This window comes from Macaca mulatta, chromosome 2 (assembly GCF_049350105.2).
Source record: "Macaca mulatta isolate MMU2019108-1 chromosome 2, T2T-MMU8v2.0, whole genome shotgun sequence".
NCBI lineage: Eukaryota > Metazoa > Chordata > Mammalia > Primates > Cercopithecidae > Macaca > Macaca mulatta.
Genome location: NC_133407.1, coordinates 143,369,166 through 143,396,483, shown reverse-complemented (window position 1 = coordinate 143,396,483; position 27,318 = coordinate 143,369,166). Strand labels below are relative to the sequence as shown.

General features: G+C 40.7%; 1 protein-coding gene across 1 annotated transcript in view; it reads right to left on the bottom strand.

Moving 5' to 3' along the window:
- The window catches only part of ITPR1 (inositol 1,4,5-trisphosphate receptor type 1), a 355,422-nt gene that overhangs the window by 198,312 nt on the left and 129,792 nt on the right, over window positions 1-27,318 (bottom strand). The window contains exons 5-10 of the mRNA XM_077993346.1: window positions 23,482-23,597; window positions 12,128-12,214; window positions 9,022-9,180; window positions 7,031-7,129; window positions 5,804-5,887; window positions 5,546-5,692 (exon numbers count right to left, since the gene is read on the bottom strand). Of these exons, the coding sequence (XP_077849472.1) occupies window positions 5,546-5,692; window positions 5,804-5,887; window positions 7,031-7,129; window positions 9,022-9,180; window positions 12,128-12,214; window positions 23,482-23,597 (692 nt within the window). The remainder of the gene's footprint in view (window positions 1-5,545; window positions 5,693-5,803; window positions 5,888-7,030; window positions 7,130-9,021; window positions 9,181-12,127; window positions 12,215-23,481; window positions 23,598-27,318) is intronic.

Here is a 27,318-nt window from a genome sequence, read left to right as displayed (position 1 = left end):
GTACTAATGCATACAGAACTACACACAGAAAAAGCTCTGGAACTCTGCATAGGAGCCTCCCTTGAGTTTCTGGCTGAACATCAGACTGCATATGCATAAGGCAAGACCCTACGAAGCCAAATGAAGAAAAACAAGGAGTCTGAACACTGAACTTTCCCAGAGCTCACCCAGGGCTGGGAGGAGTCCTGATTCTGAAAAGCCAAAGCAGAGAGATCACGTGGAACACCCTGCGCATTAGTACACACATCAAAGGGGTCTCATCTTGGAAGGGGAGCTAAACTAGCCCCAAAATTAACTCTACACAACACCTGGCTGAATAAAGCTTGAAAATAAGCCTTCAAAGGAGCAAAGGGATCCTACAGGTCACTTTAGTGTATAACAGAAGAAAATTCAGTACTCTTTAAAGGAACAACAGACTCCACATACTCAACAAACTTGTATTACAATGCTCAGTAAATAAAGGACTAGACAAAGAATCAGAAAAATGTGAACCATGAACTCAGGACCTGTCAGACAGTATCAAATGACCCAGCACATCTGTGGGGGTTGGTCAGGCAGCAGGGTAAACACACAGACACAGACAGACACAAACATACACACACACACACACACACACACACACACACACACACACACACACACACAAAGGCATATCATAATCAGATTAACATAAACCAGAAATAAAAAAGAAAAATCTTTGCAGCAGCCGAGGTAGGGGGAGGATGCAAGGCAGAGACATTATATACAAGGAACACATTTTTTAACCCATCAAATAATCACAAACAATGCAAGCCAAAAGACAATGGATCAAAATCTTTAAAGAAAGTAAAAAACTGTCTACCTAGAATTCTATACACAAAAAAAGTCTTCCAAAATGAAGACCACATGGAGAAAATGGGACTCTGACACACTGCTGGTGAGAATATAAAATGGTGCAGCCATTCACTGTGGAAGGCAGTCTGGCAGTTCCTCAAAAGGTCAAAAATAGAATTACTACGTGACCCAGAATTCCACTCCCAAGAGCCTTGAGAACATACATCCACATAAAAAGTTGTATATCAATGTTCATAGCAGCGTTATGGAGGAGCCAAAATGTGAAAACAATCCAAATGCTATTAAATGATAAATGGGTAAATAAAATATGGCACATCTATACAATGGAATATTATTTGGCAATAAAAAGAAATGAAGTACTGATACATGTGGCACTATGAATACACTTTGAACATGTTATCTGGTGTGGTCTCAATGTGTGTGTCCTCTCATCATTCATAGGTTGAAACCTACCCCCTAAGGTTATAGTATTAGAAGATCGTTTACATTATACTTCACCTTTGGGAGGTGATCAGGTCATGAGGCCGAGCCTTTATGAATAAAAACAGTGCCCTTATACAACAGACCCCAGAAAGTCCCCTCTCTTTCTGCCGTGTGAGGACACGGCAGATGAACCAGGAAGAGTGCCCTCACCGGACACTGAATCTGCCAGTGCCTTGATCTTAGATTCCCAGCCTCCAGAACTATAAGAAATACATTTCTGATATTTATAAGCAACCCAGTTTATGATATTTTATAATAGCAGCCCGAATTGGACTAAGACATCATCCTAGGTGAAAGAAGTCAGATATGAAGGACCACATATGGTAGGATTCTGTTTATATGAAACATTCAGCACTGGCAAATCTATAGAGATAGGAAGTAGATTAGCTACCAAGGGCAGGAGAATGGGGGATATTTAAGGGGAAATAGGGAGTGACTGCTAATGAGCATAATATTGATTTGGGGATGATGAATAAGCTACAGTCATATAATGTAAACCCTGGCTCATTACTACAAATATACAATACACGATGTTGTCTTCTCTCTTTTATTTTGAGGCGCACTTGACTTGCCAGAAGTCATTTTAAAAAATGAGAGAAAAAAATATTCAATGTCTCCCTAAGCAATTCAGGAGAACAAGGTGAAAAATTGCTTATAAAATGGTATCAACCATGCAAAAATATCCTGTTCATAGAAAAACAGCTCAATAGAAGTAGGCACATTAAATTAGTGAAACAACACTTCACTTCTGCCCTTGTTTTCTTGATTTTCTATATTTCCTTAGTTTGCATTATTACTTTAAATTAACTCTGAAAGATGAGAAAGTCTCCATTTTTTTTTTGTACCAATATCCAAATCACACATGAGAAGCGGTTTTGAGAGACTGTTCTGAAAGTAAAAAACTCTGTGGTTGGGACCATGGGGGCATCAATCTTCAATGATAAAGTTCAAGACCAAATTCTGGCTCTCAAGCAGTTTTGTTTTTTGCAGGTTTTTCTTTGGCAAACAAAAAGTTTTATTTCAGAAACTGAGTTCACCATTTATAAATACACCAAAACATAGCCAATGCAAATTTAGATTAAGCATATGTACAATATTTTAACAAAACAACTTTTCTTTTCTGAGACAGGGTCTCGCTCTGTCACCCAGGCTGGAGAGCAGTGGTGCAATCTTGGCTCACTGCAACCTCCGCCTCCCAGGTTCAAGTGATTCTTGTGCTTCTGCCTCCCAAGTAGCTGCGATTATAGATGTGTGTCATCACGCCTGGCTAATTTTCATATTTTTAGTAGAGACAGGGTTTCGTCATGTTGACCAGGCTGGCCTTGAATTCCTGACCGTCAGTGAACCTCCCACTTTGGCCTCCCAAAGTGCTGGTATTACAGGCATGCGCCACCACACCTGGCCAAAACAACTTTTCTAAAAGGTCATAGGCAAATGAGTGATCTATCTCACCTAGAGTATTTAAATAGTTTAAAATGAGAAAATGAGCCTTTTTTTAGATGTTAAAGCAAAAACTCTGAAGACATAATTGTTAAAAGAATCTGACAACTGATATTTCATTCTGATGTCTCTCAAGGAGTTTATAATCTAGTAGGATTGACAGGTCCCTGTGTAGACACATACAGTAACTAAAGGGCAAATGCAGGTAGAGAAGAGGAAGAAAGGGGAAAATGGATAGAGGGTGGGAATTAACAAAAACTTTATATAGATTCCTTTTTATCATAACTGTGGAAACTTTTCTATACAATGCCCAAGATGAAGCTGATTTTTTTTCTTTTTTTTGAGATGGAGTTTCGCTCTTGTTGACCAGGCTGGAGTGCAATGATGCAATCTTAGCTCACTGCAACCTCCGCCTCCCAGATTCAAGTGATTCTCCTGCCTCAGCCTCACAAGTAGCTGGGATTACAGGCATGCACCATCATGCTCGTCTAATTTGGTATTTTTTAGTAGAGACAGGGTTTCTCTATGTTGGTCAGGCTAGTCTCGAACTCCCGACCTCAGGTGATCAACCTGCCTCAGCCTCCCAAAGTGCTGGGATTACAGGCCTGAGCCACCATGTCCGGCTGAACTTGATTCTTACAATATCCATGTTAAAAGAGTGGTAAGACAATTTTTTAAATGGGCAAAATATCTGCACAAACATTTCACCAGAGAAGCTACACAGAGGGCAAATAAGCACATGAGAAAAATGCTCAACATCGTTAACCAAACCCACAATGAAATTTCACTACACACCTACTAAATCAAACGGGGGATGCAAATTCAACCCACATTGCAATTTCACTATGTACCTCCTAGAATGACTAACACTGAAAAGACTGACCATATCAGGCGTTGGTAAGGATGTGGAAGAACTAGAACTCGCACACATGACTTGTGGGAATGTAAAATGGTCCAACCACTTTGGAGAACAGTTTAGCAATTTCTTATGAAGTTGAATATATACCATATCATACCATACCATACCATACCATACCATACCATACCATACCATACCATACCATACCACGGCTATCATATGATCCAGCCAATCCACTGCTAGGTATTTAATCAAGAGAAATGAAGGAAAGTTACATCCATACAGAAACTTGTACACAAATATCCCTAGAAGCTTTATTTGAAATAGCCAGAAATTGGGAACAACTCAAATGTTCATCAACAGGTGAACAGATTAACAAATTGTGGTGTATCCATATGATGGACTATTATGCAGCAATATAAAGGAACAAATTAATCTGATACATACAACAATATATATGAATCTCAAAATAATTATACTGAGTAAAAAAAAAAAACAGAACATAAAGACTGTATACCGTATGACTTCATTTATACGAAGTTCAAGAAGAGGCAATACTAATTTATGGAAATAGAAGTCTCCAGGAGGAAAAAGGAAACACTGCCGGGAAAGAGAGGCTCAAGGGACCTTTTGGGTGCGGCTATCGTTCTATTTCTTGTTCTAGGTGCTGGTTACATGGCTGAATGTATACGTAAAAATTCACTGAGTTGTATACTCTTGACTTGCGCACTTTACTGTACATAGGCTAGTCCTCAATAGCAACATGAAACAATTGAAGCTAGGGAGGAGGAAAAGAGAAGGCAAGCAGAGACAGAAAAATGTATCTATTCAAATTCAAAATTTAAACTAGAATTCTAATTCATGCTGCAATTACACAGAAAGGAAGGCTTGAGGTGACGAAAGAGCTCCATGTTAGTTGAAGCTCTCATTGCCTCTTTCACCAAGCATTCAGATAATTTCCTTCTTTATCCTGCAATTCTAGACTCTCCTCACAATAAACTACATGCTGTGGGCAGAATCTTCTAGCTTCTTTAAGTTGCACACTGATTACGTTACTCCCTTCCTCAAACAACTTTCCACATTTCTCTCCTGTCCATAAATGAAATCCCAACTCCCTATAGCCTGGATATATGGCCCTTCAGGCTCTGGTCTCCAAAAACAGTTTCTGTTTAATTTTCCACGCCTATCCCATGACCTTCACCAAACCAGTTACTGAATTTTATCCTACGCTGCTTCATGTTTCCACATTCTGCATCATTCTTTTACATGAAGTAACCTACTCCATTCATCTCTTCCTTCTGAAATATAAATCATCCTGCAGGTACCAGATCAGATGCTATCTCCTTCAGGAAGTCTTCCTTAATTCTTCACCCAACCAGACATTCACCCTCTCTCACTGAAACCTCCAAAGCATGTGGAATATGCCTCTTATCACCTTCACCATCCCCCTGTGTGTTCTAGTTATCTGGGTGCATATCTTCTCATTTCTGCCCCATCGCCAATGTGGGCATCACCTATGTATCATGTCAGGTAGACACTTGGTTAAATATTGTTGTGATAGATAAATGAGCAAAGGAAAGAAAACAATAGAAGAGATTAGATGGCTCAGAGAAAGATATTTCTAATTTCATTTTTGAATTTGTTTCCAAAGTACTTATTCTTTCCCTCTGCACAAACATCCAGCACCATGATATGTCATGATGCGCTTACTTCACTAAGCCATCCACAACCCATTTTTGGAACAGGGTGGGTATAAGTACCTGTTTGTGACATATATATATAAAAATACACACACACACACACACACATATTCTGTGTGTATGTGTGTAGGTGTTGGATATATAGGTGTATAGACATATACAGGTGTATATATGTATATATATTTGTAGAATATATATAGAAAGAGCCCTTTCTCCACCCTATCCTTACCTCTACCTCCCACAGGGCTTTTGAACTAGTGGCAGATGTGGCCGACTGCCGGCCCGTGGTTCTCAGAAAGACATGCTGCTTCTTCCTGTGTTCGTCACAGGTGAGAAACTTCTCCTGCTCAGCATGGAACAGCCTCACCACGTCACCCTAAAAGTCAACACGAGAAAGAATTAAGGAAAAAAGAATTTAAACAGAGAATTAGACTGCTGCCCTCAAGAAGAGTCAAGTAACGCTCAGCCCATAAAGCATCAAACTCACCCCCTTTAATATGTCATCTTTGTTATCACTCCATTTCATGAAAAGGACTATTTTCCAGCTTGTATTGCAGTTGACAGAGTTGACCTGAAAAACAGATTAGAGTTATTTTTTCATGTACCCCTCACAACAACTGTGTCATCCAGCCCCCAAATTTCTCACTGCAGCCTAGGAAGCAGGGCTGTACTTCAGACTAAAAACTCTAAAGATTGATGCCACTAAAATCACAGCACCTGCAAATGCAATTGGCAGGGTTTGGCAATAAATGGTTCATTTGCACCAATCACTATGCACAGTCCAACCATGACTAATGGAACCAACCCTCCTGCCTTTCTGGAATGATATTTTCCGTTTCCTCCAAGTCTCTTGCTCTGTAGCCAGAAAGTAAAGGCCTGATGAAAATAAGTACTTACAAAATGGAATGAGCTATAAAGGGAAAAAAATGAGTCCAGTGTATACACTCGAAAATGTTAATGAGCATTGTTAACAACAGCAGCCATCGTTTGTGCACTAAATCTATGCCAGGCACTAGGTTTAGGCGCTAACATGCACCATCTCCTTTAATTCTTTGCAACACCCTAAAAAATAGGTCTGACCACCACCCCCATTTCAGAGATAAGGAAACTGATATGCAGGGAGACCGGGTAACCAACCTACCATCACAGAGCTAGGAATGGCAGGCAGGATGTGAATCCACATCTATCCCACCGAAGAGTTTGTGTCCTTACCCATCAGACAAATATTTATGTCACAAGGAAGTAACCTCCTTGTATCCTATAATTGCCAATTTAGAGGATAAGGAGATGTATTGCCAAAAGCAAGCTATCACCCTTGCAGAGCTGCTGATAATCTGCAGTGTTCCTTTTTGAACAAATTAGAAAGAGGCATCCTGTATAGGGAGACAAATTAGAAAAAGGTGCTCCTATGGCCAGAAAGTAATTAGTAAAAGGGGTCATCTCTGGCTTCACCAATTAAAAAACAATCCCTCAGTGATGTGAGGCTTAGCAAACTGAGCACTAGAGTGAATATCAGCCCGCATCTACTACTCAATACACAGAGTTGCACAACCTTACATGGCAGCCTTGACCCTGGGCCTGTTTCTTCACCTGCAGAATGGGCACCTGCCCCAAGTCACTGCGGAAGTCACTCTCAGCACACGCATGCACTGGCGCCAGCCAGACCTGCTCCTGCAGGATACCCATGCCCACAGGCATAACTCAACGTCCTTACCTCATTGCAGCCTGGGTTATCTACCAGTTGATGGCTGCTAGCATGTAGGGGCTGACCAGCATTGACGGGGTTCAGAACAACCTTGTCACCTATGACCACCTGGAAAGGAAAGGAGCAATACAGCTTTGCACAAAACTGATAAGGACTGCAGATTGACCACTGGGCAGTTCTAGGAGACGTATGTGTCTGTGTTGAAGGAGACAAGGCCTATCCCCAGCAAGTATAAAGATACAGCACACACCATACCTCCCTCAAAAGCTGACCCTGTGTAGAAGGGGTCATGTTTACAAGGTTAAACCTGAATTTTGTTCCCCGAGTGTCACTGATTATACAGAGATATTTCAAAGCCAGTCCAGAGCAGGAAAAAACAAACAAAAAAACACTTCAGTTTAGGGTACCTATATAAATAAGTTTTAAGTAAATTTAAGAAAAAAAAAAAAAGAGTCTGAGTAAGTCTTTATCTTTGACAGACAAAGCCACAACTTTATGTTTCTAAAGCAATTACTTTCATATTTTTACTATAACATTTGGAAATACATTTTCTATGATCAGGTCATATATATAGCCATTTAGACTTATATGCATGTTTGTATATTTATAATATATACAATATACTATACATATAACTAAAACAAAAGTTGCCCCCCCCCAAAAAAAAACAATACTTATCATTACGTGGTATAACACAGTCTGATCTTTCTGTTCTATTCCATTTTCAAACAGGATAGTCACAAGCCACTAAATTGATGTCATGGCCCACATATGGGTCTACACTTATTTTTTGTAAAATACTATTTTAAATTCAAGTCCATCTCATCTTCTCAACTAAGTCATGGCCACACACAGATTCATTTAAAGGATAGGAAAGCAAAGGATGTGCTGAAAATGAAATTCAGAATAAGGCACACTTGTTTTTTATTTTTGGTTAGAGAAGATGGTTTCCTAACTTGAAAAACCATCTATTTTCAAGCTTATCACATTTGAGAAGCATATAGAATTGAATTTTCTCTAACTCCAAATGAATATAAGTTCATTTGATAAATCCAACACTTTTGGTAAAACCTAAGTTTTACTGGGCTTTTCTTCCTGTTCACAGTTAAGGATCAATTATTTACCAACTATGAGGGAATGGTCTGGTACCACCTGTTTCTGGTACATTCCTTATCATATACACACAAATATATAAACATATTTGAACTTCGCAAAGCTTGTAAATTTAAACGGCACTATTAAAAAGTGTCAAAACCAGTTTTAAAGTTAAGGCTGGTTGAGCATTTTGAGACTATTTCATGCTGTTTGAGGCATATTTTTCAATAAAAAGCAGCTATTTTAGAATCATTAACAAGGTCAAAAACATAGCTGATAGCATTTAACCACAATCACTGTTAAGTATATGCCCACATAATGGCTGACTAATTCAGCCAACAAATACCAGAACTGCTCTAAGGTTTCCTGTGGCTTTATATACTAGAGAACCCTCGGGAGTGGGCCCTGCTCCAGACCCACTGCATTGCTGAACACGATGGGGAGACTGAATGCTTCTCAACATAGGAACAAATGAAGCTGATCCCAATTTCTACTCTCCTCCCCTACTATGGGTAGGTTATTTCTCTTCCATCCTCCATCCTTTATTAACTTTATTTCCAAAATAGAAAAGACATTTCTATTCCACTAATGGGTCTGGAATGACAGGGACCCTCTCCAGGACATTAATACGGGAGAGCTGTTTTTGTGGTAAAGTTCCTAAGGCAATGGGCTGTTCATACAATGTTTTCAGACGTCCAGGAGGAAAAACACAGTGACAGTATTTAGGCCACACTTCTCTCCACAGCTCCCTGTTTCCCAAACACTAGTTTCCATAGCAATTCCCTTCTCTTTATGCAGGACGAGGGTCTGGTTCCAACTTTCAAAGTCTCCTCCTTGACTCTAATATACAGTCACACTTGGAAGCACGGCACGGAACACTTTCTAGGCGGAGAATCCGCACTTACGCTGTCTCCAATGGATCGCAGCTTGTAGAATGGCTGAATGTAAAACCAGGACCCTTCATTTCCAGCCTCATCCAATGTGACTCTCATGGCGTTCTTCTCCAACAGAGCGGGAAGCCTCTTATTCACTGTTAGGTATTTATTACTTTTCAAATGCAGGAGCTAAAAACCCACCAAGAGAAAAAAGTGAGTGTCAGCAAATCTGAATTTTCTACCATTCCTTCTTTCAATCATATCAACTACGTAGCAAACATTCCTCCCACCATTGAGCTGCTGGTGAAGCTAAAGAATCACAAAGTGCCTAAGGCTGCAGATGATTAGAAAAGGAAGAAGACAAAAGGGAGCAGAAAGAGAGGGCAGAATACAAGAAAAACTGTCATGTTTTATTTTTCAGCATAGCCTTGGACAAGATGGATGTTGCTCAGGTCAACTGTTCCATCATCAGCTGCCATCTGTCAGTGGGATAGACCTAACCCTGTGTGAACGGGCTAAGGAACTGCAGTGTGGCATGCCCTGACACATAGGTGGAGCTGAGGAAGGCCACTCTGAGCACAGGCAAGAGTTTAAAAAACAAAGCAGGGCCAGGCGAAGTGGCTCACGTTTGTAATCCCAGCACTTTCAGAGGCAGAGGCAGAAGATTGCTTGAGCCCAGGAGTTTGAGACAAGCCAGAGCAACACCGGGAGACCTTGTCTCTACAAAATATTTAAAATCAACCAAGTGTGGGAGTACACACCTGGAGTCCCTGCTACTCAGGAGGCTAAGGTGGGAGGATCACCTGAGCCCAGGAGTTGCAGGCTACAGCAAGCCGAAATCACACCACTGTACTCCAGCTTGGGTGACAGAGCAAGACGTTGTCTCTAAAAAAATTAAATAAAATAAAATGCAACCCCTCTGGAGGATTGTCATTTAATTTGGAAGAAAATGGTTTGAATTTCCAAGTACTTTATTCTTGGTTTTCGGGTAACAATTACACGAGCAGTATGGAACGACTGAAGACCTAGACGGGATATAACGTGTCTGATAGTCAGTCTAGACCAGAAACAGTTGGCCAAGGCTTCCCAACTCAACAGGTTATAAGAGAAAGTGGAAAGGAATATGAAAGACTGCCCAATCCCTTGAGAAATGGTACAACCGGCCGGGCGTGGTGGCTCACGCCTGTAATCCCAGCACTTTGGGAGGCTGAGGTGGGCAGATCACGAGGTCAGGAGATCGAGACCATCCTGGCTAACACGGTGAAACCCTGTCTCTACTAAAAAAACACAAAAAATTAGCCAGGTGTGGTGGCGGGTGCCTGTAGTCCCAGCTACTCAGGAGGCTGAGGCAGGAGAATGGCGTGAACCCGGGAGGTGGAGCTTGCAGTGAGCCAAGATGCCACCACTGCACTTCAGCCTGGGTGACAGAGCAAGACTCCATCTCAAAAAAAAAAAAAAAAAAAAAAAAGGAAAAAGAAATGGTATAACCAGAATGAGACTCCATTGCTAATTGCGAATATCCTCCTTTTCACATGGTAACAGATACAGCTGCTAGAAGTGTTCAGAGGTCCTCCAAATCCCCGAACAGTGCTGTTGGAGGTAGAAGAATAACCTGTCTGATCCATAAGCCCCGATGACCCCTATCTAAAATAAACAAGGAGAAGGCAACGTCTTCCCAACCCCTCAACTGATCCCTTGGTGAGTGGCCTCTGGTCCTGCACACATCTGTCTAGGTGCCAGACTGTTTGTTTATAAACTAAAGTTACCTACAGGTAGGCCCCAAGATCCAGGGTTGGGGGAAGTAATAATAACTAAGATTAATTACAGTGTATCCACAGCTTATTCTGGGACAGGCACCTCTCAACCATGCTAAAGAGCAGATGCCATTACCATTTCCATTTTGCTGGTAAGTAAAGTAACACATGGCAAGATTTCTTGCCCCAAATCTCACAGTGAGTTACAAAACCTGAATCGGAATGCATTTAGAAGTTTATGTCCTTAGCCTCTGCACCTTTCATCTTCGGGTCAAGCCATATTCTCCAATCTAACCAAATTAGGAAGTCTTGTACTCTGAATTTCAGGGCACTGGCCTGGCTTAGTAATAAAGCTGACACTGAACTTGGAACCCACCTGGACACTTGTGTCCATCCTGAAGAGGATGGAACTTAAGGAGGAGGAAGTGGATGAGTGGGACTGGCAGGATCTAATCTTCAACCAGATTCTCAAGTTACTTTCACTATTTCAAAAGGCCTGATGTAAAGAGCCCATTTAACCCCAAAACGTTGCTTTTACCAATCTTTTACTAGTGTTCCCATCTTCCTGATTAGCCCTGCTCTATATCTAATAGCGAGAGAAAGGGGAAGGATTCCTATGTAATTAGTAATGTTTACACAGTGGGCAAAATCTTTCAAAAAGGAAAATAATGAAGGAAGATCATCAAACGGGTCTAGGTGCTCAACAGTTGGTAACCACTACTCTTTGTGCCTGGACAAATCAAGAAAGCCACATGTTGCACTGGGCTTCCACGAAGACTGGCATGGACCCAGAGAGATCTTCTGAGTAAAACCTGTATTAGCTGTTTCCTGGTTTGTGTTTTATCTCCATGACAAATGTAAAGGCACAAAAGATAAGCAACCCATGAGACCAGACATGAAAACAATAAATATTTTTGATAAGTATAAAATGTATCAAAACGAGAAGTATTTTTTATTTGAAAAGTCCCAAAGGTACAGAATTGCTCTTATTACCTCTGGGGAGCAGCTCTTCTTGGCCAGTAGATAAAAGTTACAGGGAAGCTAATCTTCACCAAATAGGAAGAATTTTCAAGCATTATAAGTTAAACAGAACTGCAACAGCCAGGTTCCTTTTAAAGTAGGAAGCTTCCCGTTTGAAGTGTCTGGAGTGAAACGATCAGCCACAGACAGAGAGAAGTAGATGCTCACACTGAGAGAAGACCAACCAAACAGCCCAAGAGTCCATCACATCTAACAAGAAACACTAGACTTTTTGCAATAAACTGGCTGCCTCCATGGAGTCCTACCATAAAGGTGTCCAAACCCTGTCTTATGTGTTTGTTTTCCCAGCTGTGTTCTTTGTAACGCTTCAGTTTCAGAAGGGAAGAGACGCCTTGACCTACCTGGATCACATTGCCATACTGGATTACGGTCCCCAGCAATTTCCTGTTTTCTGTCTCATTCTGCTTCTTTTCCAAGTCTGCAGCGTGCTGTGCATTGAGAAGAAAGATTGGTCACAAAGAGGGAACAATGTGTTCTAGCCCACTGCAGTTATGCAGAACAAATGTCGCCAGTTAATACAAGAATCACAGAAATAAGCAAATCCCTGCGTACACACACTGAGGCTTCATGAAATGAGCCAAAGGGTTCAAACAGCCCATCCACTCTGCCTTTGCTTTGTTGACCTTTTTGGCCTCTTTAAAATGTTTTTGTTTTTGTTTTCTTTCTTTAAGGAATTCATGGGTATTTTCTTAGGGTGAGAATAAGTCAAGAGCTGAAATCTTCAAAGAAAATAGGGTCAGGGAGGGAGGCTGGAGGGAATTTGCGTAGCCCCTTTACAATTTGTGAAAGTCCTCTTTAAGGCTTTGGACTAAAAGAAGACTGAATTTAAATGCTGGATTTGGGTGGTTTGTGGTTTTGTGAACTTGAATGTGTTATTTAGTATCAGTGAACCTCCATCTCCTCCTTTGTAAAATAAGGATAAAATGGTACCTGCACCTCACAGGAACTTCACTGCACAGTACCCGATACACTGTAGCACACGTGGAGTTATTAGTTATTCTTGTTAGACATTAATTATAATGTAATCAATTTTTATAATCATTCCCTGAAGGGAACATTATGACCCCACTTTTAAAGAAGAAATTGACTCAAAGTGATTAAAAAAGTTGGTCATCCTTGCATAGCTAGTTGGATGATGGGTAGGAAAGGGATTTGTTATACCATTTCTCTTCTTCTGGGTACATTTGAAACTTTGCTTAATGTTTTTTAAACCACACATTTATTAAGTGGCAGAGATAGTGTTCAAGTCCACATATGGATAAACTGTATAGCTGCAAATGAGGCTGGGAGAGGTTATCATTCCAAATGTGACATGCTAGAGGGGACATGGTAAAGCTGAATAGAAGGTTCTAGAATAGTCTGGCAGGGCCACCTTCCCGAATTCATTCACCTGTGCAACTCTGAAAGCACTGTTACCACACTACAATAATGGTGAAGGGCAATGGGCTTTATCCTAGGCAGTCAGCAAACTGTTATCCCAACCCATCTCCCAAACAGACACTGGTGGAGGGGAAGTAAAATAACTGAGAAGAAATTCAGTATTGAATCTGATGAATGGTAAAACCCTGATGATAAGAGTGTACTTCAGAAGGGTTTCGAAAGCACTCTTCCTCGAGTGTCTCCTTTCCTTAGGTCAAGATGCTACCAGGTGCCAGTGGGTCCTATTTCCCAGGTAATGTCTTCATTTTCACAGAGTCTTCTGGACACGGTCTTGGGTCCCCTACCTACCTGCCTCATCATCTTGTCCTCTCTACTGAATCCCACCAAGCCTCACTCAGTATTCTCATCACAAAATGGGGACAACGGAAGCCTTTTAGGGCCATTGTAGAGATTAGAGAAAATGTATGCCAGACACATAATTGCCATTTGATCATAAATTTTAATCATTATTATTATACATTAGTTTCTAAAACTAAGAAATGTTCTGACGATTAACATTTCAAAAGGTGACCTAAGTTGGCTGGGTCAAGAACCTTTCTGTTTCCTTCAAATTCAGCATCTGTTCCATTTCTACCTAGAACATAGGTATTTTTAGGAAAGCACATCTTTTGAGAAAAATGAACTGCAGGAAGCAATTCTAAGCCAAAATGAAACCATATTACAGGAGGGGAATGATCCGCACACATTAGCGTGGATCACTGCAAGTTAACCACATCTGGCATCAGCTCTTTAAAACAATGGCCCATTCAAAACTTCCCTCTCTCTCTTTCAGAATTAGTTACCAGTCTGCTATTCTCAGTGACATAAGGATAAAATCCATGGGTGCAAGACACATTCAGAAATAATACCAGTGCTTGCAACATGGCAATCTCTGGCATGCAAGTTGCCCTCAGCACAGTTCTCCTGAATCTTTTCTTTCCTCTGCATAAATACTCTCCTTAGCAGCCTCCCACCTCTTGTTCTCCCTAATTTCATGCCTGAGCTTACACTCCCTTTGGAGATTTCTACAGTACCCACAGGTTCTGCAGGTAGTTTTCCAAACAAAACATTGGACTGCATCCATTTGGAATGAAGGCTTACTCTTTGTGGAGAGCCGTTTGTTCTTTCTGCTTAAGAGTTCTCAGCTAACACTGACTGCAAACTCAAGAGGGGGAAAATATCAAAGGGAGAAAACCCAATGGATTCAGTAAAATAAAATACAACATTTTCCAACATGCAAATATGGTTTTTCCTTCTTCAAAGCCCACGCAGAAAGGACTCACCCTTAGAGAGTTCTTAAGTAGCATTTCTTGGACTCAAATGATCAAAGAACTCATCTTTAAGTGGAAAAATGCTCATGAACATTCCCCTTACTCTCAAGAACGTCCAATGGCTTCAGTTTAAGAAATACTAATATTATGTTTCTACCTATGCTTAGAATAAGTACAGTACAAAAACAGCAACCCAATGGTTACTGGTTTATCTAGAAAGAAATGTCAAATTAGCCATCAAGAAGGCATATATTCCACATTAAAGACTAATTAAACACCAGCAGCTCTAAAGAGCATGGGCATTTGTCAAAAGACATATAAAAGGCAGGGGAAGAACAGAAAATTAAAACAAAATTGGAGAATAAATATCTAAAGACTTCTTTTAAAATAAAGATATTCTTGGCCAGGAGTGGTGGCTCACGCCTGTAATCCCAGCACTCTGGGAGGCCGAGGCAGGCAGATCACCTGAGGTCAGGAGTTTGAGACCAGTCTGGCAAACATGGTGAAACAGTGTCTCTACTAAAAATACAAAAAATTAGCCAGGCATGGTGGCAAGCGCATGTAGTCCCAGCTACTCGGGAGGCTGAGGCAGGAGAATCACTGGAACCCAGGAGGCAGAAGTTGCAGTGAGCTGAGATCGCGCCACTGCACTCTAGCCTGGGTGACAGAGAGAGACTCCATCTCAAAAACAGATAAATAAATAAGACATTCTTAAATATCACATCTAAAACTGTCACAACTCTGTTAAACTAAGAGTTGATACTATTTTAATTGTTATAAAGTTTAATGATAACTGAGCCTTCACATCACCACTGAATAAGTATTACATGTATTAAGCTTATGGACCATTTTGAGAATTCACTTTTCCTATAAGTTCTCTTTAAGAAGAAAACTCCCCATTTCATTTTTTACTAAATGTACAAATATCAAATTTAATTCATTTCAGTTCACATTAGTCGTTACATAAATCCCCTCACAAAACCAAGTCTGGGCTGGGCGCGGGGGCTCATGCCTGTAATCCCAGCACTTTGGGAGGCTGAGGTGGGTGGATCACGTGAGGTTGGGAGTTCAAGACCAGCCTGACCAACATGGAGAAACCCCATCTCTACTAAAAATACAAAATTAGCCGGGCATGGTGGCGCATGCCTGTAATCCCAGCTACTCGGGAGGCTGAAGCAGGAGAATCACTTGAACCCCAGAGGCAGAGGTTGCAGTGAGCCAAGATCATGCCATTGCACTCCAGCCTGGGCAACAAGAGTGAAACTCCGTCTCAAAAAAGACAAAAAAAAACCCAAGTCTGGTATTTAGACAAAACCATTCATGATTCTTTTAGGTTCAACAAGAGGCAAGGCAATAAGGTAGATGAAAAGGTAACAAGGTACAAACACTACAGGCCACTGATCAAGGCTGTTTCTACCCTTGAAAAGAATGAGATCTGGTTGGTTAAATCCCTCAAGTACATTCCAAGAATGGGCCCTCACTGTAAGATACTAAGTGCCTTTCTAAAGGATATTCACACAATATTGACCAAAAAACTTTTCACTCGATATAACATTAATAATTTCACTTCTAGGAGTTTCTCTTAAGAGGACAACCTGGCATATGCACAAGGCCATAAAACTTTTTTCAGAATGGCAAAGGTTGTCAGGATCCTGAATATCACTCCCTACCTAACCTCTGCCCATAGAGGCTGGTTATCTAAAATTACAGTACTGCCATACAAGGAAGTGACCATATAGCCATTAAAAATGAGGATAGAGGCCAGGTATGGTGGCTTACGCCTATAATCCTAGCACTTTGGAAGGCTGAGGCGGGCAGATCACCTGAGGTCAGGGGTTCAAGACCAGCCTGGCCAACATGGCGAAACCCCATCTCTACTAAAAATATTCCCAAAAATTAGCCAGACGTGGTGGTGCATGCCTGTAATCCCAGCTACTCAGGAGGCTGAGGCAGGTGAATCACTCGAACTCAGGAGGTGGAGGTTACAGTGAGCCAAGATCGTACCACTATACTCCAGCCTGGGCAACAAAGTGAGACTCCGTCTCAAAAAAAAAAAAAAGAATGACAGAGATTCCAATTTATTCACAACATATTAACTAGGAAAAAAGCAAGTTAAAGAAAGGGAAGTGAATAGCATACTCCTGTTGATAGTTTAAAATGTGGAGACACAGGAACAGAATAGCGGGTAGGAGAGTAGGGAAAACATCAAAATAAAACCCAAGGTTAGCTTTGAGGAACACAATTTAGGAATCCCATCAATTAATATTTTTTTGCTTTTCCTACTCATATATTTTGGAATTCTCCTCCTAAAACACATGTGTGTAATTTCTTCAAAAACATCTTCATCATGTCTCTGTGTCAAGTACTCTGAATTTTTTAAAGTCACGCCGTGGCTCATGTCTGTAATCCTGGTATTTTGGGAGGCCAAGGCGGGTGGACTGCTTCAGCTCAGCTCAGGAGTTCAAGACCAGCCTGAGCAATGTGGCAAAACCCCGACTCTTCAAAAAATACAAAACTTAGCCACGCACGGTGGTCTGTGCCTGTAGTCCCAGCTACCAGGCAGACAGGTGGGAGGATCACTTAAGTCCAGGAGGTTGAGGCTGCAGTGAGCCATGAACATGTCACTGCACACCAGCCTGGGTGACTGGGTGATAGAGTGGTGAGACTGTCTCAAAAAAAAAAAAAAAAAAAAAAAAAAAAAAAAAAAAAAGGAAAGGCATCTTAAACATGTTACCTTTTCATTATTTCAAAATCCTGATAATTTAAATATCTATTACTCTTTTCCTTTGAATAATGGGTTGCGGACTGTTTTCATTTCTAAGGGGAAAAAAAAACCACTCTATGATATGGTTTCTACCACTATTATTCACCATGTTCCCTAAGCAACATCAAGGTCTGCCCCTTCATAGCCACCTGTTATTTTATTTCAGAGATAGAGAAACTATTATCAAATGACAATAGAAAAGTTACTGAAACAGTGAGGAAAGGTTATTTTGTTAAAGTCAACAAGCTCTGAATCATGTAATGTGATATTGAAGCAAGGCTTCTAAAAACAAGCATTGTAGCACCCAGACAATAAGGACCTGGCACTCCTCTGGCTCTTCCTAGCTCGTCAAAGCTGTGACTTAAGTAATCATTTCTCAGAACAAAACAATGTAGGTGCTTGTTTCAAGGTAACAGCTACGCTGCTGTCAGAAAACAGTAGTAACGGCCTTTAGAAGAAATTATGTGATTTGCAGATGGGAAGAAGCTCATTTTGTCAAGAGACCTTAGGACATCATGACCAAGAGAGTCAAAATCCAGTTATTCCCAGAGAAGGAAAAAGCATAGGCAGTAACCAGCCACTAGATGTCACTCTCCTTCAAAGTGCTGTTTATGTTGCTTATCCTAGTCAAAAGGAAGTCAAGTGGTCTAGACAACTAATTCCTTAAATGGCATTAATTTAAAATAATCTGACCTCTGATTGGGGTGCTGCATAGTAGTTGACAAAAATAAAAATGAAAACCCACTGGAGACTGGCCATCAGTCCCAACGGCAAAGTGGCTGCCCAAAATACAACATCTTATTGGCTGGTGGGAACGTAAATTGAATGAAACATGTAGATGACTTTAAGACACCAGGGGGAAAAGTTCCAGCTAAGCAGGAAAGTAGGAACTGCAGAAAGTGAAGCACAAAGTCAACATTCAAGACCTGAGGCCGGGTGCAGTGGCTCACGCCTGTAGTCCCAGAACTTTGGGACACCAAGGCAGGCGGATCTTGAGCTCAGGAGATCGAGACCATCCTGGCCAAAATGGTGAAACCTCATCTCTACTAAAATACAAAAAATTAGCCAGGCGAGGTGGCACGCTACTCAGGAGGATGAGGTAGGAGAATCGCTTGAACCCAGGAGGTGAAGGTTGCAGTGAGCTAAGATCGTGCCACTACACTCCAGCCTGACAACAGAGCAAGACTCCATCTCAAAAAAAAAAAAAAAAAAAAAAAAAGACCTGAAAGTTACATCAGTAATCTTAAATCAGGGAAAATAACTGGCTTCCTTTTTTATTTTTTTAAAGCATAAACAGCATGAGAGAGATCACTGTTTTTCTCTTTTTAATAAGGAGTTGACCATTTTTGATCACCTTATGATTGAACTTTTTTCAACCATGCTGTTTTCTTCACAGTTCATTCATAGGAAGGAATGTCAAAAGGACTTGCTGATGAAACATAACATATAGAGCACAGGTTGCAAACAGGGCTGAAGAACCACATCCGGCCTGAGCCATTTCTCTTGGTGTTGAGTGTCAAGCCTTAATTGAGTTAGTTTCCAACATCTTTTCCAAAATTGAGATATTACACATAAAAGCATGGATTTTTATCTTCTCTTAAAAAGCAGAAGACGTGGCAGCAGCTCTCAGCCCACGTTCCCAAGCAGTGACAGTAGGGAAGTAGAGCTGCCCCTCCAGACTCACCCACAGGACCCTCCACTTGGCAACACTACCCACCAAGCCCACTTTATTCCTGTTGGTTTCCTGCATGGCCAAGAGGAATCTGAATTTACAACCCCTGTGGTAAAAAGTGTAGGAGAGGAAAGAGTTGGAGATGTATTAATAAGATCTCACTGAACAGAATGATCTTTATACCAGAAAAGCAAAGTCAGGACAACTAAAGACACACAGACCTTCCACAAAGATAGCCCACTATGGGCATATGCACTAAATATACATACATGCAGGATTGACCAACCTTCCCCATCTATTCAACTAGATTCCCATGTTCCCAGCACAGACTCTGGGTAGATTATGGATTGGTGCAATGAGTGGAAGAGGGTGCTACTGATGTTCAGTGGACAGGAGCTAGGGGTGCTGGGTATAGTGAATGCATATTACAGTCCTATGCAAGGATGAACCATCCTTTATCCCATACAATTCTATGTCTAGCTGGACATTCACGTAAGTTAAAAAGCTATCTGTCGGCTGGGCGCAGTAGTCCACGCCTATAATTCTAGCACTCTGGGAGGCCGAGGCAGGAGGATCACTTGAGCTCAGGTGGTCAAGGCTGCACTGAGCCATGATGGCATCACTGCACTCCAGCCTGGGAGTATCTGTAATTACCTGAACCTAGCACCTCACTCCATTTTACATACCAACAGAAATCACAGCTTCCCATGGTTTTATTAATACTATTAATAAATTTTCCAAAAGTACAAGTACTACTTAAGAAAGAAAAGAGTGTAGTTTGCATTATTTATAACATGATCGAGAGCTGCTGATTATTTTGGAAAAAGATATAATCATAATCCCAAAAGGCACAACAATCCAGAATACCATAATCCCAAATGTTAAAATCCCCAATGGTCAAAAAAGACCAAAATCCCCAAAATACAAAAATGTTAAAATTAAAAATTTTTAAATTAAAATAATTTTAAAATTCTTTAAAAGAGACTGATTTTTTAAAAGGGGATTTGAGAAACATGTGAAAATACAACAGAACACTTCACAGGCCATTTTATATAATAAAATGGGGAATAGTAACATACATATTTTTGCAAGCATAAACACTCAAGTACACTAACAATGGTCACAGGGAGTATAAGCAGATTAACCATAAATAAATAGATAAAAAGGGAAATGTAAAATCGCATATCACTATGGTTGGTGATTGTATGCACCAAGCTCATACTGCAGTCATCTGAAATACCATGACCAGCAACCTGAGTCTTTTGACGAGATCGATCAAAACCATGGAGGGTCACCACTGGATATGCAGTTGCCCAAATCGCTGAGAGCTCAAGTAGTTTTATCTTTCACAAACACAAACATCTCTTCATTCATCGAGGAAGTACATCCCTTCATTTACAGGGGAAGTTCCCATGTTTTTACATATTCACAATGTCAACGTTGTGACAATGCACTTTCATTAAGTTAAACTTGCAGAAGAATGCATAAAATCAATCAGAACTCTCTAATATTAGTCTCCACATGATTTAAATCTCCAATATTGAAAATGATGTGAAGATGAAATACATAGCATAGTGAATTGTAAAAAAATAATTGCTGACAAGGCTGAGTGCAGCTGCTCACACCTATAATCCCACCACTTTGGGAGGCTGAGGCAGTGGATCACTTGAAGGCGGGAGTTCGAGACCAGCCTGGCCAATATGGTGAAACGCTGTCTCTACTAAAACTACAAAAAAATTAGCCAGGCGTGGTGGTGCATGCCTGTAATTCTATCTACTCGGGAGGGTAAGGCAGGAAAATCGCTGGAGCCTGGGAGGTGGAGGTTGCAGTGAGCCGAGATTGCACCACTGCATTCCACCCTGGGCAACAGAGTGAGACTCTGCCTTAAAAATAATAATAATAATAATAAATAATAATAATAATGCTGACAATTTAAAATACTGAAAAAAAACTTTTAAAATCTGACATAAGAAAAAGTGTACTGCAGTAATAGATTATGGGCATTTAAACAGAGATAGTCCATAAGAGCTGGCCTAACATGCAGCTATCCTATGACTGAGATTTTTGGGATTTTACACTTTAGGGATTTAGGCTTTTAGAATTCAATTTTTAGGGATTTCAACATTTGGGATGACGGCACTTGAGATTATGTCTTCTGTGATTATGATTGAAGCCCTTTTGGAAAACCACATCCTAGATAACATGCTTTTCACGTTGCCAATACCATATACCTGCATCGGTCACAGTCTACAGCTTCCCCACTCATGAGATTTATACAAAGAGGTGCAAGCATTTACTTCCTTATGTCTTCTAGAGTAGTCATTCCTTAGCATTGACTTAAGAAGAGTATTCAATTTATTATATAATTTATTACTTTCCTTTTATTTCTCCTTTATAATTTTTTAATTGGTATCTATTATTTATGAATTTTATTCCATGTTCATAAAGCCATATAATATTTGCTCTAAAGAAGGTACAGTGGTTTTGTTGGAATTGAGGATGTCTGATATAATCATCATTATTAAAATAATGATGCATTTCCACAAGTCTTCAATCACTAGTCTCCAAGTCTATGAGTTCATTGTTTCTTCTTCTACTCTCTAAATCCCATGGGTGCCTCCAACTGAGGCTTACTCAGCACTTCCTTCTTCCATTAGGAAGCCCTCCCTGACCACTGTATCACACCCTCTTATCCAGCAAAGACAGATTTGGCACCCTTCCTATGTGCTCCCGCAGCTTTGTGTGGTTTGTCCTGTAATATACTGCTTATCACTGCCTCTTTATTCTTTGATATCCAGCTCCCACAGGGTGAAGACTGTCATAGTTCTATCTCTAGGGCCTAGCACACTGCTCATTTATTATTTGATAAATATTTCTGAGCACCTACTATGTGCCAGACACTATTACAGAAGCTGGGATACAGCAGTGAGCAAGAGAGAGAATGCCATGGTAGAGCTGTCATTCTAATAAGCAACAGGTGATAATTAATGAAGCTACGAAATGTAATTGCAGACCCTGATCAGTACTGAGAAAGATATAAACAGGGTGCTATGATGGAGAAAAACAAGCAAGACATCTCTTAGATAAGAGGGGAAGACTTTGCTAAGATGACACTTCAGCTGAGACACAAAGGCTCAAAGGTCCTAGCTCAAGAAGAGCCAGGAAAAGAATGTTCTCAACAGGATAAACTGAGGGTGCAAAGCTCGTGTGACAGTGGAGAGTCTGAGGTGCTCAAAAAATAAAATAAAATAAAGCTCATATGGCCAGAATGTAGTTAAGAAGCCCCTGTGGGGACAGCAGGGTCCAGGCATGTACCATCTTGTAGATGACGACAGCCTGGATTTTACTTTAGGTTCAATGAGAATGACCTCATGTGTCTCATGCTTACGTGTCCTCATGCTGGACTGTAAGCTCCCTGAGGTGAGGAGCCTGGGTTTTTCATCACATCCCGTCTGAAACAACACACACTGAACGTAGGAATCCCTTCACGTGACCCTCATCTTACCAAATGCAGCTAGCTGTGACTTTGCCATATGCTAGTCAAAAATGGAGTAAGGTGAGAGGCAGAACCTCTTGAGCTGCTCAGGGCTCACAGATGCTCTAGGTCTTCAACTGTCATCACTGAGCCCCAGGAAAGATCACTGTGTATTCTGTGAAATATTTGATTAAGTGCCTGGTAAGTGCCCAACCTTGTTGTAGACACAAAGGCTATTGCAACAAGTAACAGTGACACAGACCTGGGCCCTCACGAAGCTTACATGCCAGGGGAGGGAGACAGCCAGTAACCAAAATACATTAGAAAGATGATGTTACATGACGGGGAGAAAATGAAGTAGGTCAGGGAACAGGAAATGGGGTACAATTTCGATATTAGTACACTGGCTTATATGTCATGTCTCCTTCTAAACATCTCAGAGAACTTCCTGATTAGCCTCGGAATGCAGGGCACTAAAAGAACCAAGTCATTATTTTACACAAGATGAAACAGGATCAGAGAGGCTCAAAAACTTCCTATGGTCACACAGCACATCAGCAATGGAATGAGCACATCTTTAAAATGCCTGATAACAGGATAGATGCAATGCTAACGGCCAAAACTTATTAAGTATTTATTATGTGCCAGGCACTGTTCATGTGCCTTTTATGTCTCATTTTCTGTAATCCTCACAATGACCTCCTGAGGTGGGTACTACCATCTTCATTTTACAGATAACATAACAGAATTGGAAAATAGCACATAACGTGCCCTAGAGCACCGGTTACTGAGTGGTGGAGCCAGGATTCCATTCCAGGCAGTTTGCTTCCAGTGCCTGTGCTCAAAACCACTTCTCCATCCAAAGCTACCCGTGCAAAGAGAGTGGCTGAGAAAAGACCTCTCCAGATATCTCAAGATGACTAGGATCTATCCCTCCCTAGGGTCAGCTCCCTTCTACCTCTTCATGAAAAAACATAAGAAAGCCAGCAGCTAGAGTTGGAGGGTTGCATAAGCAGTCTCCCACCATTACACCCAGACACCACCAAGGCAGCCACTCACTACTGCCCCATTGACAGCCCCATTGCAATACGTACGTGTAGTTTGTTGAGCAGCACTGCATCTGTTGTGCTGTTGGCCCCAGGCTTAGCAGCTTTCCAGAACTGCTTCTGGGCAGAGTAGCGGTTCATGGGACATAGCTTAAAGAGGCAGTCTAGAAGTAAAGCAAACAAACAGAAATTGCTATTGAGGATGTATAGACACTCAGCCTAAGAAAAAAAGGCTTTCCACTTTAAAAAATTACATAAAATTACATCATACATAGATATAAAATGAGGGTACAAAGCTCTCTGACAAATCTCTTTTTAAATTTAATTGCCACCACCACTGTGTGAGGGTACAGATGAGGAAACCGAGGCTTACAGAAAGTGAGTCACTTGTCTGTTCTACAGAACTAGTTGGTGGCAGAGCTGTCCAAATTCAGTGTTTTGGTTTGTTTGTTTTGCTTTTTTGTTTTTAAGACAGAGTCTCCCTTTGTCACCCAGACTGGGTGCAGTGGCACGACCTCGGCTCACTTCAACCTCCGCCTCCTAGGTTCCAGTGATTCTCCTGCTTCAGCCTACTGAGTAGCTGGGACTACAGGCACGTGCTACCAAGCCTGGCTAAGTTTTTATATTTTAGTAGAGATGGGGTTTTGCCATGTTGTTAATGCTACCCCACAGTTATCTCCTTTCCTTTACAATGAACAAATAAATACAAGGACAAATAGTCCTTGCTGTATACAACAATGCATACAAGCATTTTTTTATACAAATCCAACTCTCTTCAGTACTATTCAGTTTAGAAAAAAATATTACAGGCCCGGCGTGGTGGCTCATGCCTGTAATCCTAGCACTTTGGGAGGCTGAGGCAGATGGATCACTTGAGGACAGGAGTTCAAGACCAGCCTGGTCAACATGGTGAAACCCCGTCTCTACTAAAAAATACAAAAAAATTAGCCAGGTGTGGTGGTACATGCCTGTAATCCAGCTACTCTGGTGGCTGAGGCACAAGAATCGCTTGAAACTGGGAAGCAGAGGTTGCAGTGAGCCAAGATCACACCACTGCACTCCAGCCTGGGCGGCAGAACAAGATTCTGTCTCAAAAATAAATAAATAAATAAGATGCTTATTTGGAGGGCTCTCCTAGGGCAGTGGTCTCTTGAGTATTGTGTGCAAGATGACCCTCTATGGTACAGAAAGAAAATCTATAAACTGGCATTTAGATAGTCTGTGCCCTTGTCCCCTCACTCTCAGTGCACTGTCATGTGCTTCCATTTAGCATGTCTCGGCTTATACAACTTTATACATTGTCTTATGTGGTATAACCAACATTCACAGAATGGACAAGTGGCTTCAAAAGATTTCTGCAGAAAAATCAAAACGTCAAAGGCAATAGTAATGCAACCCAGCAAACCAAAAAAGGCGGAACCAAGCCTTCCCTTAGAGCTCTTGTAAAGTAAAAAGAATGATGATCTAATCAGATCTGGAAAAAGCCAGACATTAAAAATCATAAATAGAACCACTTAAAATATTGTTTTTAATGATGAAAATTACCCTAAAGCATCTGTGTTTTAAGGCGTTAATGATAATATGAAACCATCATAAATAACAGAATATATTATTGTTTAATCTTAATCTGAGTTATTTCCTTCTACTTTCCACTTGTTTTATAATGCCTACAATATATTACTACAATAATACGTGTTTGTAACTTTTAAAAACACACACATACACACACACACACACACACACACACACACACACACACAAAGTGTAGGGTATAGCCACCAATTTTTTTTAAGAGATGGGGACTTGCTATGTTGCCCAGGCTGGAGTGCAATGGCTATTCACAGACAATCATAGCACACTGTAGCCTGGAACTCCTGGGCTCAAGCCATCCTCCTGCCTCAGCTTCTCAAGTAGCTAGGATTTGGGCTTCACCAGATTTTTCTGACAGGGATATGTCATCAACAAACCGTAACTACGCTAGGAAACCAATATTTAAAATTGACACTCCCCATGAAAAGTTTACATTTTGACACACTGAGTTTTCAAACAGTATCTGTAGAGTAAAATTAACGAACTTGGAGTGGATACTCATATTCAGAAAAATGACACCCTGAGACTAGGTCTGGACAAGCATTTAAGAAATTATTAACCGTACACTTATTCTTACCTATTCATTAAAACCAATTCCCTTAAAGTACCTTGAACAGGTAAATATCTAGTTATTGTCCTAGTCTAGTAAGTATCTCAAAGTAAGAACAATGGATTTGCTGTCAAGCATATAAACACTAGGTCTTTCCTCTACTTCAGATCACTCTTTCTTCTAGTCAGGATCAATAATTAACTATTACTATGTACTGCACACACAAATACCTGAGATTGTTCAGGAAACAAAATAACAATACTTAATTGTAGAAGTAATAGGTACTTATCCTGTTTCTGTAATCTCCTTCATCACTAAATATTTCTACCTAGTCACAGGCAGTTATAAGGCAAATATGGGACCATGATAGCTATCTTTATCAAGAATCTAATCCATCTACTGAAAGTAATTTTTACTGCATATGAAAGATACTCTCTAGGACTTTGCAGAACAAAAGATACAGCAGGAGACCAGTTTAAAAGACCAGCCTGCTCTCCCCACCTCTTAGGAAAGGTACAGGTCATGGTCATTCGCTATATTAGTGGCAATTTAATGACATTATTTCCAGAGATGCAGTTTTCCTACCAGCTTAATATTAGTATATATGAATTATCTGTTCATTCCATGGATAACCATACGCAACCAGGAGACAATAGTTTACATTAAATATCCCATCTTTGACACAGGACTGAACATTACTCCAAAGCATCTATGTGTTTCAAGGTGTTAATGATAATATAAAACTATAATAAATAACAGAATACTGCATTATAGCTTAATCTTTTTTTTTTTTTCTTGAGATGGAGTCTCGCTCTGTCACCCAGACTGGAGTGCAGTGGTACGATCTCTGCTCACTGTAACCTCCGCCTCCCAGGTTTAAGTAATTCTTCTGCCTTAGCCTCCCAAGGTGGCCAGAATTACAGGTGCCTGCCATCATGCCCAGCTAATTTCTGTATTTTTAGTAGAGACAGGGTTTCACCATGTTGGCCAGGGTGGTCTCGAACTCCTGACCTCAAGTGATCCACTGACCTTGACCTCCCAAAGTGCTGGGATTACATTTTGAGCCACTTCACCCAGTCTTATTGTTTAATCTTAATCTTATTCATTAACTTCTACTTTCCTCTAATTCAGGAATCTGGGTTGGGCAAGAATGGTGTCCTTAATGACCACATGACTTTTTTAAATATTCAAAATATTTAAGTCACTGGCATTAACATTTGACACATGACTTACTTTATGGACCAAACGGGGTTAACAATGTCAGTTTTCACCAATAGTAAGTTACAGAGAGTAAAATGACCTATCCTTTTCTCTCCAACATGCTTCATATGATGACACTAAATGGTATGCATTCCCAAAAAAACTGATTTAGGAAGATGTGGGGGACAATCAGGGTGGATTCATGATGCCAAAGGATAACAGACAGTGGAAAGTATTTTACAACTCTTCACGGTACCACCAAGTCAAGCACCTCGCCTAACAAAGGAGCTACATCACAAGCTCTAAACTTCGGATAACTTTACATTCCCCTAAGGTGAGAGGGTGTATTTAAATAACATCCATCCAACCAAAGCCTTGCTCTAACTTCCACACCAACTATTTTCCTTGGGTAAAACAGAGCATTGCATTGCATTAAGTGTATTTACAACCAACTGTCTGTGTAAATATAAGAGATGCTAACATACTAGTAACAGAATCAAATTAGCCTTGCTGATTTTGCCCTGCCTTCCCAGTTGCTTAGCAAC